At 28.8% G+C, this 17,112-nt stretch overlaps 4 protein-coding genes across 5 annotated transcripts; 1 reads left to right on the forward strand and 3 right to left on the reverse strand.

The window, feature by feature from the left end:
- Positions 1-1,470: 1,470 nt before the first annotated feature.
- Positions 1,471-4,703, forward strand: LOC109597302 (FHIP family protein AGAP011705). The gene is made up of 6 exons (XM_020012951.2): positions 1,471-1,719; positions 1,776-1,969; positions 2,028-2,279; positions 2,356-3,332; positions 3,399-3,757; positions 3,817-4,703. The coding sequence occupies exons 1-6, from the start codon at positions 1,576-1,578 to the stop codon at positions 4,288-4,290; spliced, it is 2,400 nt and encodes a 799-aa protein (XP_019868510.1). The 5' UTR covers positions 1,471-1,575; the 3' UTR covers positions 4,291-4,703.
- An 849-nt stretch (positions 4,704-5,552) lies between these two features.
- Positions 5,553-6,589, reverse strand: LOC109597298 (ATPase inhibitor mai-2, mitochondrial). Of its 2 annotated transcripts, XM_049970883.1 has the most exons (4): positions 6,311-6,584; positions 6,092-6,233; positions 5,694-5,848; positions 5,553-5,659 (listed from the first exon to the last, which is right to left on the reverse strand). In XM_049970883.1, the coding sequence occupies exons 1-3, from the start codon at positions 6,355-6,357 to the stop codon at positions 5,714-5,716; spliced, it is 324 nt and encodes a 107-aa protein (XP_049826840.1). In that variant the 5' UTR covers positions 6,358-6,584; the 3' UTR covers positions 5,553-5,659; positions 5,694-5,713. The 2 variants fall into 2 exon arrangements, with proteins under 2 accessions (XP_049826840.1, XP_019868507.1); XM_020012948.2 differs by having other exon boundaries at positions 5,553-5,848; positions 6,311-6,589.
- Positions 6,590-9,258: 2,669 nt separating this feature from the next.
- LOC109597297 (polycomb group RING finger protein 3) lies at positions 9,259-11,660 on the reverse strand. Its single transcript, XM_020012947.2, has 4 exons — positions 11,470-11,660; positions 11,258-11,410; positions 9,581-9,870; positions 9,259-9,471 (listed from the first exon to the last, which is right to left on the reverse strand). The coding sequence occupies exons 1-4, from the start codon at positions 11,579-11,581 to the stop codon at positions 9,346-9,348; spliced, it is 681 nt and encodes a 226-aa protein (XP_019868506.1). The 5' UTR covers positions 11,582-11,660; the 3' UTR covers positions 9,259-9,345.
- A 3,456-nt stretch (positions 11,661-15,116) lies between these two features.
- Positions 15,117-16,659, reverse strand: LOC109597316 (uncharacterized). Its single transcript, XM_020012968.2, has 2 exons — positions 16,620-16,659; positions 15,117-16,557 (listed from the first exon to the last, which is right to left on the reverse strand). Exon 2 carries the CDS (start codon positions 16,548-16,550, stop codon positions 15,285-15,287), a length of 1,266 nt encoding a protein of 421 aa, XP_019868527.2. The 5' UTR covers positions 16,551-16,557; positions 16,620-16,659; the 3' UTR covers positions 15,117-15,284.
- Positions 16,660-17,112: the final 453 nt, after the last annotated feature.

A 17,112-nucleotide genomic window follows, 5' to 3' on the forward strand; every position in this document is an offset into this window, starting at 1 on the left:
TGTAATTGTTTGAATAAAAATTGTCAATACAATATACTATCGATTACATTTAAAAAAATTGCTTCAAACATATACGTCAGAGGAGTATTCTAGCAGTCTTACAAGTCTATAAAGCCTTTACTTGTAGCTCAGCTTCTTTAGGGACGACAAATAATGGTGAAATTGAAGCTTCAATAAAAGACACGAAAACTGGATAATCTGTAAACTAATAATAATGTACTTGAATTAATTTTGTTTTAATTAATTAATTCACTCGAGGCCATGGGTGATGATGGGTGATGAGATGGGTGCAATTCTCGAGCTTTTGGACTTTCCAGTCCAGTTTTAGGTGATTGCAAGCTCTCCAACATTGTTCGTTGTCACATCAGATGGAAGGTCCTGGCGTACGGCGTACAAATAAATTCTTGATAATTACTTCACCAAATATCACAAATTATCTTATTTCTCAACAATATATTACACTAATAATACTATACTCATACTAAAACTTAATACTGTACTCATACTAAAACTTAATACTAATACTATTTATCATAACTTTTTTTGTAATTTACTGGTTACCTTTCTCAAATATAATTCGAGTATTAAGTATAGTATTATTAGTTTAATATTTCAGTTTTGTTGAAAACCAAAATAAATTGTGCTCTTTTTAAGTTTATTCCTTAGCCTACTTGATTAATGCGTATTTGCTATACAGTACAAAAAGAGTTTGATCCATCTGAATCCTGCCCCACTATGTGACAGACCTCAACTGTCTCTGTCGTGCATGATGTCTCTCTCTAGATTCTGATGGGTCAAATGCTTTTCCTACTGTATACCCATTTTAATGAGTATTTAATTCACTGGAGTAGTTATATTTACGATAAAAAATTTGCTAGAGTGGTACCATAGATATTATAAAGAAAAAGGTAATTTAATACGTTTAGATTAAATAAATTTGGATTTTGTTTACATTTTCTACTTTGTTTACGACTTGTTTACACACAAATGCAAATCATTGACAAGTAAGATAAGAATTTTTTCTCTACAACGGACATGTAGTAGTCAACATAAAATAAACAATATACAGTACAATAGATAATATGATTTGTTTACGCTGTATAATTTGTGCCTAACCTAAAATAATAAATTTTGGTTAAATTACAATGACTTCTTTATTATTGTTTTGATTTCTTGTATACATTTTCGACATGGACATCCGTATTTTATGTGCGTTCCGTGTTTTGGTCCGTTTTGATATAATTGTGGGAAAGTCACACAAGGCCTAGGGAAAGTTCAATTAATTAAATATGGCAACATCAGCTTTAATAATTAGATAATATATACGTCGCACTTTGCACGTAATAAACCCGTGATACATTATTGACAAAATTTTAATCAACATACCTACGCAGTTTGTATGCATATTTTTGACAGGAGTATATTCTAAATTTTTGTTTTGTAATTAAAGTGGTATGTCATGACTCATGACGGCAACATTGTTTGATATGATCTGAAGGTCTGAACACATCTGTAATGTCAAAATGATCTTAATGATGACATTTGATAAATAGTGAAGTAAATACAATAATCAAAATGGACTGGTTAAGAAACTACAATTTCCTTCAGAGGAATGCCAGAGCAATCATGAATACGGACGAAGACTGTGATCCTCAGGCGTGTTATGATAGCTTTAAACAGCATTGGCAACAAGCCCAAAAGATAATCTATAGAGCACAGGTAAGTTGTTAAAATGTAAACAGACAACTCAAAAATTATTAATAATTATTATTTAGCTTGTGCCAAATCACGATGACGTATTAGGAGTTGTTAATCATCTAGAGCAAATGGCTACCTTACTTCTGTACGACATAAAAAAACAAAGTGGTACATTTTGTGGCAATCCAGTGAACTCTTCAAAATGTTTGGAGTATCTATTAAGTCAAAACATTCTAAATAAAATATTCGAATGGGGCATTAAATCTGGAAAGTATGCATTAATTTTTATAATTTATACATGTACAAAATATTTATTTATTATGTTTTAGATACACAGATGCTGTGCGATGTGAACAATTGAAATTAATGAATATTCTTATCACACAATCAAGGCATGTCTTATTAGTACGAGAACCTTTTGTAAAACCACTTATTAAATTATTAAACTCATGTCAGGGTCAAGTATTTTCAAAAGAGGTTGAAAAACTTCTAGTCGACTTACTGAATCAACTTAGTGCACTTTTGATGCAATATCCAGAACATATAGACTTATTTTTCTATGGAGAACCAGTCCTTAAGAGGTAAGTTAATTGTGGTATGAATATGATTTAAAGTGAAATAGTAGGTAAATACTGTATTATTTATTATTTGTTACAGGTTCATTATTTTTGCCTTGCTGATGCCATTCGTACATAGAGAGGATTCAATAGGAATGAGAGCAAGAGATGCTTTATTATTATGTATGTCTTTATCAAAAAAGAACGAAAACATAGCCAGTTATATTGCAGATGAATCAAATTTTTCAATATTAGTGGCGTCTGGTCTCAGTGGCCTATATTCTGTTTTACCAAATATTATAGATGACATTATTCTTCCTGATTGGCACAGACTAACACCTGATGATGTGAACGAAATAAAAGGCCTCCTTACATTTGTGACTTCATTGGAGTTCAGTAATGCAGTTGCACAAGTTGCACATCCAATAATAAGGAAACAATTGCAAGAATACTTATACAAAGGTTTTTTAATACCAGTGTTGGGCCCGGCTCTTTTACAACCAACAGAACAGGAACAAGTTGCCCCTTCAGCATATCTAGAATTAACATTAAGAACATTAACTGAGTCTGGTTTACTTCATTCATTGTTAGAATTTTTGTTAAAAATGGATTATGATGGTGTAAGATTGTTGAGCATTCTGATCACACGAATTAGTTCCACACATTCACAACTTTCATTAGTATCATTGGCAGTTTTTGAAACGCTAATAGATCTAAACTGTGAAGATATTATGTTAGAATTAGTATTTAAGCATTTGCAGCCTTGTCTGCATTTAATGCTCTCTCAAAGACACATGCTATTACCTCTGGATCCACTATGTCAGAGTTTTGAGAAACTGTTGGGATTGGCCCCAAAATGTTGTAATTTTCTTACACCTAACTTGGAGGAGAACGTCAACGGTAATCATGCTGAATTGGTAAATGTTCATCAAAACCAAGACGTAAATGAACAAACATTATATGGAAAATACTATGCATATTTGTGTGATGCAAGGAATAAAATTGCAAGATGCCAGACTGCTTGTTTTTTATGGAATAATGTGTACACTGGCACTGAAAATCATTATGTTGAGACAGGTAATTATTTAATATTTAATTAGAAACTAATGTTGATTGGTCAACTATTGGAACATTCTTTTGTAGAAGAACATAATTCCACAGATGTATCTATAGAAAAAAGCAGCGGATATGAGAGTCTCAATGCTATAAATGATATGAAAGAATATTGGCAGATTTCTTCAAATGAGTCATATAGCAAGACAAATGACTCAAAATTATTTACCCTTAGTTGTAAAGACCAATTTAATTCATCAGCAACAGCAGGTCCGTTTTTAACCACGCTTATGGAAAAATTAAAGAATTTTCTTTCAAATTCATTTTACATAAATCTTCATTTAACTGGATTAATATCGAGATTAGCAGCGTATCCTCAGCCGTTGTTAAGAGCATATTTATTAGATTATAGTTTAGTTCTTCAGCCGAATGTGCCATCATTATTTGAGGTAAATTATTTTAATTTTACAACAATTAATAATCTTTATTTGTATGTTTTTAATTTTAGATTATCGGATTATTAAAACATGAAGTAGACGAGTATATGAAGCACCAAAAAGATTACCCTGTGCTGATAAAATATGGGAAAGAGTGTTTGATTGAAAGGGAAATAATGTTAGTTAATTTAAGAAGAATTCACACTGAAGCTCAGTCTTCGAAAAACGAATCGTCTTCTATACCAGAAATAAATAATTACTTTCAATCAAGTAACTTTCATAGAAACGGACCTAAGAGAAAAAGTTTAACTATGCCATCAATAACTAGTATGTTTGGAAGACGGTCCAGTCACATGGATACACCGGGGACCTTCTTAGTAACGCCTAATGAATCGACTGATAATAATTTTTATTTAATTTATCCAAAACTTGATGAAGGACAACGAGTTGCTCTCTATGCGGTCCTATTAGATGAGTGGGTCAAGGAGTTGGCTGCACTTGCTCAAGAACATACAATAGCTCAAATTTCTACATTATTGCAATGATGCAATTATTTGCTTAAATTTTTTTATGAATGTCTTCATAATGAAAGATTGAAATTGCATTTGCACACTTTAAATTATTAACGCAGAAATTATGTTTATTAATTACAGTGATTTCTGCGTTAAAATTAGTGTTTCAAAAACCCTAATCCGGAGATTAAAACACAAAATTTAAATATATTTTTTATTAATTATTCCTAAAGGTAGACTGTATAGTCAGACTCCATTGCCTGAGTCAAATAAAGTTTCTGGTAGACATATAAGTTCCAGAAAAAAATTTATATGTTCAATTTGTGTGCTTCAATTATCATGATGACTACTATGTATAGTGTATTGTATGTGTAAATATGTAATAAATTGTATTGTATTTTATGAGTAATTATATATTTATTTTATTAAAGTATTGTTATTTCTTATACAGTTTTATTTAAGAATCTTAAAGTAAAGGGTCATCAATGGACACTACACAATATGCCGATTGGAAAGTGTTTAATCCTACTAAATTTTGAGAAAGACATCATGTATGAGAGAGACAGAGACAGAGACAGTAAAAGATTCCCACTACGAAGGAAATTTGCAGACTTTTACTATTTCTGTCGTGTATGATGTCTCTCTCAAAATTCAGTCGGAACAAACGGTTTTCGATTGGTATACAATGTCCAGAATTAGTCAATTTTTGGAAGACCAATGGAATAATTACTAAATAACTATATATATATATATATATATATATATATATATATATATATATATATATATATATATTAGGATAATAACTTTACTAATCTGAAATATAACAAAAATATTATTATTATAAAATCACATAAACTAAATATAGAACAATGTTATTTATATATTAAAATTACATTTTTTAGCAATGTTTATATTTATGCGATGACCTCTTGACCTCTACAGATAATTTTTTTGTAGAAGTTTATTATTATTTATATTAAATTTTCAATGCCATTCAACACACTTGCCTATACTGTTTGTTTCTTGCTTTCTTACAATGGCGTTGGTTAAGGCAAAGTATTCAATAGTCAAAGCTGAAAAACTTAATATATACTTTTACATGAACGTACTCAAATATATTGAAATATATTGTCCCTCAAATCTATGCTATTTAACAAGAATTCAATGGAGGCTGGAAATGTTCATAGAAAACCTAGAAATGTTTTGTATACCAACACGATTTTTAGAAGTTAATGTTTCAACTTAACTTTCTGTAATCAGGGATTTAATCAAGGATTAATAATAATGCTAAATATTATAATGGATAAATTTATTTTCTGAGAGTAATTATTAAGTGAATGAATTATACAATTTTCATTTCAGCAATTAGTAAATGACTTAACAAATGTTAAAAAACAACATATATATATATATATATATATATATATATATATATATATATATATATATATATCTATTCCTTTTTATCTAATTCAGTAACTCTTTCCTTGTGGCGAGCAATTGCTTCCTGATGTCTTTTAATTTGCTCTTCATGGAAACTAATTTCGTCATTTAAATCTGATTTCAACTTTTGCAATTGTTCACGTTGCTAAAATATTAAAATATGATAAAAATATTAATCAAATTTATAACAGTAGATATTTTGATTAATAGGTAATAATAATAGATTAGTAGAAAATGGCGATTCACTAAAAATAATCATTTTATTTATGTGGATTTTCTAAAAAGTGTCCAATATAATAATAAAACAATGTTCAAGGTTGATGGATATTTGGAAAACAAACATGAGTGAATCAAATGATAGTAGCAGTGTTCATTTAAAAAAATTAACCTTTTTGTAGAAATACTCCTCCTCTCTACCAGCTTCAATTTTACCAAAAGCACCACCAGCTTCGCGGATGGATCCTCCGCCACCACCACCCTTTCCAGCTCCACTTCCCAAATCTCCAATTTGTGACATGAGACGAACGTTTCTGTAAGATTCAATAATTATATAAGACCTACCTCTATTTCTAGGATAAGGTAACACGTCACTAGTAAAGGTACTTACTTAATTAAGTTGGCTGAAAATAGCTTGTTGACGCGTAATAAACTCATCTTTTCTCTTGGATCTTACAGTTGTCTCCGTTAAACGATGTTAATAATAGAACATAAAAATGTGTCCACACCGGCAAGTTCACATAAATGACAAATAGCTATTGTCGCTATAGTCAGGGTTGCCAGCACAGAACACCTTGCCAAATATATTATATCTTATCCGGCCAATAGGTGGAGTAAAAATTACCGTAAAATACTCCCTTGGGGAAGTATTTACAGAAAATTGCCTACAGAGAAATCAAGAATACTATTGTATTGTATTCTTAATGTGTATTATACAGTTATGCATATCTTATAAATACATATGTAAATAAAACATTATTTTTTCAAAGTACAGTACAGTATTAGTAAATTATCTCGTAATTAATATATTTTTTAAAAAAATGTTCTTTTTCGAGTGCAATCTGTGCAAGAGTGAACCGAAATTATAACAGCGTTGCCAAATCAACTCGAATACATAACGCTACAACGACGCACTGTACTCACGTTAGAATGTAGGGAAACAATCCAGAATAACCAGAAACTGTAACAATTTTTAGTATTCAGGAGTCTTTAAATTACACAGACAACTGCAGATTGAGATAAAAAATTTACCAATATTAATAAATACAAAGTTAAATAAAATGTTTTTGTTTACAATTATAATTTTAAAATTATAAGCTTTATCAGTTGACAAAAAAAGTTTAATTATTTGTTTATTGATTTCCAACGGAAGGTAAAACGCAAAAAATTCCATAATGTTAACTGTCGAAGATTGAATTAAATTAAAAAATCGACTCAAATATGCTAATTTTGATAAAATAAAATTATAAAAAATACAATTACACAATTCATATGGGTAAAAAAATCATTTTTTGTTTCTATTACGACACCATCTTACGATTTTTAATTTAGCTTAACCTTCAATTGCCCCGTAGCATCAGTCAACAGTTTTAATAAAAAAAAAAACTAAACCTCTTGTAAAAACGATTAATAAACACAGTTAATAAAAAATAATAGGTGGGGTGTTAATTTCTTGGATCAATATATTACTTTATTTTTTTATATTTAAAATATTTTTGATTTAATTGTAACAAAAAATACATTATAAATGTTTTGAAAAATTTGTGCATCCACCCAGAAGTGTCCGCTAGGCGGACGTGAACACCTCTGGAACATATATAAGTCACAAAAATTCGAAGGATTTATTATACATAACAATCGAAAAACGTTTATTCCGACTGAATTTTGAGGGACATAATTTATCACAGATATAGTAAAAGTCTTCCACTACGGGACATACTTGCAGATTTGTACTGTCTCTGTCATGCCTGGTGTCCCACCCAGAATGTAGTCGGATCAAATACTTTTCAATCGGTATATCCATTAAGTGGCTGATATTAAAATATGTTTTCTTTATATATGTATATTTCCGTTATTTTAAAAATATCTTTGTAGAGACGTTGTACTGTAGGTGGTTGGAACGACTCGAGGACGGTCTTCTGGGTACAATTTTGGTGACAATTCAGTGATGTAAAGGTGAATAAGCGATCGGATTATACCATGTGATGCTTTGCATTGTAGTTTGTATACCCTGTATACTACTTCATATCCCTTAAATATTTTGAGATATGACTTGCTTAGTTAAATAGTTCTCGTACGTCATTTTAATAGTCTTGTTGTGGGTTGTAAAACCACAAGTTAATAGTATTTTCTTCCTTTTTTACTAAACAGCATGAATGATTTCTAGGATATAAACGCTCAAAATGGTACTTAACATATTAATTGAATACAAATTAAAAAACTTAATAATAACCAGTGTAGGCAAAGTAAAGTTTTTATTATAGATGACATTAATTTAAAAAAGATAAATAAATAAACATATACATCAATCTAGTGATGCAATACAGAAATTATGGAGAAAATGTATCTGTGGCTTATGAGTTGTTAAAATAACTTAATAAATTTAATGTTCATATTGACAAACTGTACAATTAATATTCAGGCAACGCAAAACAACTTCAGTCAAAGAATAAGTAAATAAAGAACATAATTGATGATTTTGCTACCATAAAGAGTGATATTTAAATATCTATTATGAGAATATTAATTCGTACCCTGATGTTTCCTGTGATTAAAGACGTTTTGCGTTGTGTTTACCTATTTTATGAAATTACAGAAATATCACAACACTTCACTTACACATTAAAACGATTGTAAAATAATTATATATGAACTAAATAGTATGCATGACTGCAACTAGAATAGTGAATAGTGTTTGACAATGTAGCAACGTCGAAAACGGCACTAAAATAGCTGCTTTCCATTATTCCAAAAGAACATTTACAGTACATACATGAATGCGCGTTCCGTTCCTATATACAGGGGTCTCTCTGTCCGCACTCTCGAACTTTTCCGACTTCTACCTTGCTCCGACTTCTAACGTGGTTTGTGGTTTTTTGAAATTCGAGCGCAGTTCACTTGATATGAAATCAGTTCTTTTAAAATGGTAAATGTCTAGTAGTACTCGAGTAATTTTTAAAAGTAGAATAATAATTCGAGCATAGAGCACCTATCCAGAATCACCATAATTGCAGATCCGTCGACGACACACACGAACACACGAGTGCAGTGAATTCGCAATCGCATCAATATCGAGAGTTCATGAAAATTCATTTATTCAAATGAATAAACAAATAAGAATACTAGAATACACTTAACAAGCGGGTGGTACCCAACCTCACCCATCACTACAACTACAAATTAGTAATTTTTACCGATTTAATTGTGTATATAACAATTACAGCTTAATAATATAAATTATACCTGTTTTTGACACAGTTTAAAAGTGGAAAAGGAGTGGAATAGTTCGGGAGCGGGACTGATATTGGAAAGCAGCTAATAACCAAACCAATATTCGTAATTATGTGATCCTATGTCTATATGTAAATTACATACGTGACATAGATCATCGATCAATAAAAATAATAACAACTGAATTTTAAAAATTTATATATCTATTCTGGGTCGATATTGCAAAGTTAGAGGAGGATTTTGAAACCTCCACCTTGTCACATACACAAATTTTAAAGTATGATCCTTTCCTAGTAATTCATCATTGCACAATATATCAATCTGAAAAAAAAAAAAAAAATACATTGGTATTAATTGTTTATTATTTTAAGGACAGGCATTTTTATAACTGTAAAAGATGTCATAAAATCAACAAATCTAATTTACTTACATCTCTATACTTTTCCATTCCATTTAAAACCTTTTTTGCTACGAATTTCTTCAGATGTAGAATTGTGGCTTGTGCGGAACATCGAATAAATCGTCTTTTTAAAGTCTTTAAATTTGAACTAATACATTCCAAACACACATTAACTTGTTCATCTTGTCTATGGTAGTCTGATTCTGCGTGAACATCGTTGGCTTGCTTTTCATCCTCGACATCTCCTGGATTTGGAGGTATGTCTTTTGGACAAGGTAAACCTCTTTGTCTATAAAAGTCTCTCTCCCTAGCTATTTCATCTAAAAGACACAAATATATAATATAATGGTTAACCGTTACCCCAATTAAGTTGTAATTATAAGAATATGTGGATTAACAAATTGAACATATGTTCAAAAATATTTTTGTTCAGTGTTTAATAATATAATCCTGTTTATAATGCGACATTAATTGTTCAGAGTATTAATTTACAATCAAAGCCTGTAGTTGAATTTAGATATCTCCATTGGGACTTCCTTGTTTGGATGGCAGAATACCATTTTTTAGAAAAGTAGCACACAACAACAACCAGCATCAAACGAAAAAGATTTAATAAAAATATTAAATTGAATAAATATATTTATTACACAAAATCTACTGATGATGTCTTCTAATTTTACAGGGTGATCCACCTAAATTTATAGAATAGTTTTAAAAAATATTCTCAATTAAATGTTACTGTTAAATTCTCAAAGTATCCAACTATTGCAATGTTGTAAATTTATGACATTTTTTGGTAATATTTTGGTAATCATTTGATCTATTAGGTATGCTACAACAGATTAATTGTAGAATTATTCAATTCTACATCGTATAGTATGATAATTTAAAGATTATTCATTTACTTTGAAATGGGAAAAAATAAACAGACTCTGTTGGATTATTATTAACTTTTGTTAACATACATGCTAAGAAAGAACTTATGGTAACTTGGAGTTGAACCAAAAATGTCAGTGCATAGAAATTCATATAATTTACGAATATGTATTTAGTGTGAATATGCCTACCTTGCTAGTTTTTGCAGCAAACATAAAACGATATGATTTTAATATTACACGAATCGATTTGCTGCCTTTAAATCAATGACATTTCAGACCTTTTTTCTCCGTCAGTCTACATTATTTGTCTTTTTTAGTAATATTTTCTTGCACTCAAATTTGATATTACACGTATTTTAATTTAACTTCTTATAAAAAGATAATGTAAATAATGTGATAATGACAAAACTGATCACTGGTAATAACTTGTTACAAGAAAAAAAAAAACAGTGGTGAACAATTTTTTTTAAATATTTTGTTCACAAATGCCACTGAAATATAATGTAAAAAGGCCTACAACAAAATTATGATATATTGTATCATAATATATTTATATATTTTGACAAAAAGCAAAGTTCAAAAATCTACTAAAATCTGTTTAAACAATCAATTGTTCTACTTTCTTAATTTTTAACTTCAAGATTCAGCAGATAGAGCGGAAATGATTACTCCAGGTGATAATTGTAAATCAGTACTATTTACACATTATATTCAAGACAGATGCCCCTTGGTTAAAATTAGTTTGCTCTCCACACACATAGCAAATAATATTCAATAATTAATCACTAATAAAAGAGTTCTTAATCTAGTTTGTTGTTTTTGTACTTACTTTTTTGTAGATCTGGGACCAGTTTATAAACTATATCCTGCATAGTTCTATCGAAACTTATGTACTGTAAAGGATGACTCTGATGTATGACTATGGAACATGTCGGGCAAGTGTTGTTTTCCTCTAAATGTTTTACTAAGCAGCTTTTACAAACTAAAACATTGAGTACAAATGGGTAATGCTGAAAGTTTTGATATGATATTTATACTTACAAGTATGTAAACATTCTGTAACTGTAGTAGCATCAATAAGATATCCTTTACATATTTTACAAGTAATGTGACTATTTAATGTTTTCAATTTTATTCTTCTTTCCATTATCATATTTTATAACAAAACATAACTTTAGAAAATTCTAACCCTAATCATCACACACAAACAAAAATTGTCAACGGGACTCTTCGCGCATGCTCATCGAACATACCTGTATAAACTACAGCACCAATCAGTGTAGCCATTCTGCAAACCAACTTTCTGTGAACTGGTTATTTTCGTTAGACACGTTCGACACCTTTGGACTCGGCACAGTTCGGTTTCTGAATCGGAACACAACTGCCGTGGACCCACATATCAGTTGCGAAGTAAACAAATGTTCTTTTAGCATTATGTAAACTTGTGAATCCTCAACATTGTTGTTGATATATAATTTAAAATTAATATATAAATCGCGAAATTCACAGTCGTTGATATTTTTGTTATTAAAAATAATAATTATTTGTATATTTACTTTCGATTGAAATGAGCCTATTGTTTATAAACGATCAATTATAAAATTAACTTAACTATAACAATATGTTATTTATTATTATTTACTTTCGAATAAAGTGAATCTATTGTTTATAAATCATCAATTATAAAATTAACTTAATTTTAACAATATGTTATATTTATTATAATGATTATAATAACATATAAACAATTATTTATTATAAAACAATAGGTAAATTTTTATTATTATTTACACATATTATTAATTATTAACGTATTTAATTATAAAAATTTTGTATTTTTACAATAAATTTTGGATATTATTTGTATTTTTCAAATTGTTGAATTTTCTTTGATTATTATTATTTACTTTCGATCTATTTATTAATCTATTATTTATAAATTATCAATTATAAAATTAACTTAACTTTAACAATATGTTATATTAATTATAATGATTATAATAACATATAAACAATTATTTATTATAAAACAATAGGTGATATTTGTTTAAAATTCAAATATTGTATAAAATTTCAATTCGGTTGAGAATGTTTTCGATAAGTATGCAATAAAAAAAACTCGCCGTCGACCAATCAGACGCAAGGGGTGAGTCGCCGCCATGAGCCGCCATTTGCCGCCATTTGCCGCCATTAGCCGCCATGCGACGCCGCGTCATACCACCACTCAGTCTGTTATCGATCGTTCTATCGACCGGTCGGATGGGGTGGTGTGGGAGTTAATTTGGTGGTGCAGTTCGGTTCAGTGTTGTGATTAGTGCCCTATTGGATATACTGGATACAACCATGGTTTGCGATGAAGGTGCCTTTTTGTTACAAATTAATTGTTTAAGGAGTCATTTATTCAATTATTTTACTTGAACGGCAGGTTAATGTTGTTCTTTTATTACAATTATATTTTAAAATTATTTTATACCACAACACCCTAATTAAGAAAAAGATACGGAGTAACTTGTTAATGGTATGTTTTTATAATTACAGAAGTCGTTAGTAATATAAATAAATAATCAGTTCTCAATGTTTTAACTATTGAAAAAACAATTGAATGGTTAATGACAATTAAAATAATAAAACTTTGCATGGATAAATGTACCATCGATTAGTTCTTAAGAATAAATTCATGCAGTAATTGACAAAATCATCAGAATAAATCAACTTTACTTGGATTAACTAGAGTCGATCGCTCGATCAGTTGACTATTTAAAAAAAAATAATTGCATTGTATCATATTTGCATTATCATATTTGGGTTTTTAAATAGTTCTTTCTCTGGTTAAAACATTGAGAGAAGATTTTTTGTTCATTTCTTCGTTGATCGTCAAGACCTGCTCACATCTGGACCATGATGACTCAATCAACTATTAGAGAGACGATAAGGCAACAGGGAAAGGGCATTAAAGGTAATAAATCATAATTTTAATTATCAATGAAACAATGATATTAATTAAAGGTTTTTTGATTAATTTCAGGTAGGTCCAGAACGAGACTAGTTAACCTGGCAACTGGCAACGCAAAGTAAGTTTTTGAACATATTGATTTTAATTCCTAATCTTCTTGCATCATCATCTTTTGATTTATATATAAATATGTTTTTGAAAAATGTAAGAAAGATACCTTTTTTATATTTTACAATATTATATATTTATAACCTTTTTTTTTCTTTTATATTTTACATTTATTAATATGTATGTTTTTAATTGTAAGAATTATTAATGTGTAGTTACAAGTTTGCTTACCTTCCTCCTCAACTTATCAAACGCCTCGTTCAAGTTGAACAAAATAAGAATAAACATCTAGTGTGGAAAATAATACTCTATTATAAAATTACTGGTAAATGTTAAACATTAATACTGTTTAGAATAAATTTGGTAATGTTAATAGTTGTTTGTTGTGTTTATTTTAAATATATTGTGATTAAACATGTAAAATGTATTAAAAACACTTAAGCATATGTGTTAAGTTGGATATTTAATGGAAAATTTCAATTTCAATCTGTTAATAATGTTCAAATTTATAAATTCTTTTAGATTATGCTCGAAATTGTTAATAATAATGCAAACGTTCAGTTTAATGTTATAATAATGTTTTATGTATGTATGTATGTTGCTTTTTTGTTAATTATAATTAAATGTAATGTATATAAATTTGTAAATTCTCTTAGTTTATTCTGAATTAGGATAAAAATGATTATGTATTTAAAATTTGTCGATTAGTAACTCAGATTTTTTGGTTATTATCATTAAACAGCTAAAATGGGCTAATAATATTAAGACAATTAATATAAATAAAATAAATAACAATTTGATCAACTTTTTGATTTTTATTGGTCGAAACTGATTTATTATATTTTTTTATAATTAGAATAAATGTTTATATATCAACAACAATGTTGAGATACCCGTCCACGACCGAACCGTGCCGAGTCCAAAGGCGTTTGACACCACACGTGCAAACGAAAATACCTAGTTCACAGAAAGTCGGTTTGGTGAATGGGCACCAGAGAAAACCGATGACCACACTGGTACCAATAAACACGGATCTTCTTAAAATTTAATTTAAAATTATATAATTAATTGTGTACATCTATTTTATTCATATATCATTAACAAGCAGCATATAATTTTGTGATCAGTCTTATTTCCAAAAAATGTGACATAAGCTAGTCATTGTAAATTGTCACTAGCCACGTTTGTTTGACGTCCTTTTTGAATATTAATTTAAGAATATTATCAAAGGTAGTATACAGACTGAGAACTAACTGTATGACTTCATCAACACTTTTAAATCGTAATTCCACTTTAAATAATAGAATATTTTAAATAAAATTGTATGCCCCTTAGCACACAACCCTCACTACACACAAATTATAACTAAATAGAGATGAAACAGCGTATGATACAGACCTCTATGATTTGAAAAAAAAATATTACGCTAATGATAAAACTGTTAATAACTATTATATCAAACAAATTACTGTTAAATAAATCTTACTAATATTATTACTTACTTTTAGATACTTCTAGATACTTGGATGAATTTCCCAAATTGATTATATATATATTGGAGATGTGACTGCGAGGCAAAAGGTACCATCAAAAAAACTAGGATTTAAAAAATAATAAAATTTGAAGTTTTATAAATGTATTTATTGGTTATAAAATTAAAAACATAAATTTTAACAATAAATTAGTAAATTAAACATATTTAAACTCTGAAAACTAAAATGATCCACAGGAATATTTATCATCAAACAGTTTCATAAAAACAATAGAAAACAAAAACATGAAAATAAAACCATGTTTAGTCTTTCAGAATTTGTAAAGCTCTTTGGTATGGGTTTCCAAACGCTCTATTAAATGCATGATGTAATCTTTTCAGATTTCGACCAATTGGTATTAAACTTCCATTTTTGTTCAACATGTCCTGAAATTTATCACATATGATTTTAACATTATTTTCTGCCCCAACAATTTCATGGGACAAAATAATATCTAAGAAAAAGTGTTCAGCATTCAATAGATCTTTGTACTCTTCTTTATCATACACTGGGATTGTGTACGATCGAAGGAAGAACATAATTGGATGTATTATGTATTCCAGTAATTCTGATCCCTTCTGATCAATATTTGGAGAAGGGATGTTTCTAAGTATATCAAATACTTGATTGAAATTGAAAACATCTTCAACTTCTGAACATTCATTAATAGATGAAATTTTTGATTTAATAAGGTCTAAATTATCTGTAAAATCTAAATACATATTTGCAGCATTTGCATTCAGTAATATTATGGCAAACTCATGGTATTTTATTTCACCACTTTTAAGCTCCACATATTTCTTTAACTTATATTTTATTAAAGACAATGTGTCAACTACTCCTTCTTTTATTAAAAATGGTGTACTATTTTCATCTCTACCAGTATCGATTATAAATATTATTTTTTCCTTAATGTGAGGTTTTCCTATTGTTTTTAAAATATTATCCACTGATCCATCATACCTTCCCTTATAATCAGTATAAATTTTGAAGAATTTATCCTGTTCAGTTACAACCTCTAATAAAGACTTTATATTATATTTTGATTTTTCACTGCATATACTGGGTTCATTGGATTCTGACTGATAACTGTGACATACCTCATTTAAAGCACAATTAATTGCTTTCTGCTTCTCATCAACTGCTTTTGTATCTTCTGTAGTAGTTTCCTTTCGAGTTCTATATGGTTGGCCAGGTACAAATGAGGGAATTAAGTCAACATGTTCACTAGTAAAATGAGTATTAGATTTACATGGTGTTATTTTTAATTCTTGACTTTTAAAAGGCTGTGGGGAACTGAATATTTGATCATCAATTTCAGTCTTTTCAACATGTGAACCAAAATCAGTTTTGGAACTTCCTCTCACATCCTGTCTAGGCAAATCTTTTTTTTGCGCATGTTGTGTGTTTGTATTTTCAATTTGTATAGGGATTATGTATTCTCTTTTGCGTAGATTACTTGAATTCATCAAGTCATTGTGTTCATCTTTGTTTTCGTCGAAAACATCTTGTTTATTTCTTTTTGACATTTTCAAACTGAAAAATGTTTAATTTAATTATTTATTACTATAGTTTATAAATTTGTGCCTTAATAATACCTTAAATTTGACCTCAACTAACAGGTTAGGTGTTTTATTTATTTTGACAATTTGATTTATAACCTAACTTTTTCAAAATGTATCTTACATAATCCATAGACAAAAAGTATATAATTATAATAGATAAATTAATTATACTTTGTATTATTGATTATTTGTGCTCAACAAAAGATAAATGCATTTTTACCGATATAATTGATTGTGAGACCTAAATTGTGTTGAATGTTGAATGAATATCTCAAAATATTATTTTTAACATTTTTTCTATAGTTTAGGTGTTTAGAAGACCATCAGAAAGGCCACAGAATTATTCAGACATTCGCCAGATAACGTGGGCAATTATTATAACATACGAGAGCTTTTTATTATTTACCTTTCGAAATATTATTCATTCAAATTGAGTAATATAATAAATATGCATTTACTCTAATAACGATCATGACAGCCTATGAATAGTAATATATAAATATTCGTGAATTATATAATTTTCAAT

The sequence above is a fragment of the Aethina tumida genome, chromosome 1 (genome assembly GCF_024364675.1).
Source record: "Aethina tumida isolate Nest 87 chromosome 1, icAetTumi1.1, whole genome shotgun sequence".
In the NCBI taxonomy this organism is placed as follows: Eukaryota; Metazoa; Arthropoda; class Insecta; order Coleoptera; family Nitidulidae; genus Aethina; species Aethina tumida.

Bases quoted from the DNA above. Each gene is read 5' to 3' on its own strand.
- LOC109597298 (XM_020012948.2), bottom strand. From the start codon at position 6,357: ATGAGTTTATTACGCGTCAACAAGCTATTTTCAGCCAACTTAATTAA. The intron at 6,234-6,310 runs GTAAGTACCTTT...TGAATCTTACAG, and splicing joins TTTTCAGCCAACTTAATTAA to AAACGTTCGTCTCATGTCAC. The intron at 5,849-6,091 runs GTTAATTTTTTT...TTAATATTTTAG, and splicing joins AGGAGTATTTCTACAAAAAG to CAACGTGAACAATTGCAAAA.
- LOC109597302 (XM_020012951.2), top strand. From the start codon at position 1,576: ATGGACTGGTTAAGAAACTACAATTTCCTTCAGAGGAATGCCAGAGCA. The intron at 1,970-2,027 runs GTATGCATTAAT...ATTATGTTTTAG, and splicing joins TGGGGCATTAAATCTGGAAA to ATACACAGATGCTGTGCGAT. The intron at 2,280-2,355 runs GTAAGTTAATTG...TATTTGTTACAG, and splicing joins GGAGAACCAGTCCTTAAGAG to GTTCATTATTTTTGCCTTGC.
- LOC109597316 (XM_020012968.2), bottom strand. From the start codon at position 16,550: ATGTCAAAAAGAAATAAACAAGATGTTTTCGACGAAAACAAAGATGAA.
- LOC109597297 (XM_020012947.2), bottom strand. From the start codon at position 11,581: ATGATAATGGAAAGAAGAATAAAATTGAAAACATTAAATAGTCACATT. The intron at 11,411-11,469 runs GTAAGTATAAAT...TCAATGTTTTAG, and splicing joins TACAGAATGTTTACATACTT to TTTGTAAAAGCTGCTTAGTA. The intron at 9,472-9,580 runs GTAAGTAAATTA...TTTTTTTTTCAG, and splicing joins GAATGGAAAAGTATAGAGAT to ATTGATATATTGTGCAATGA.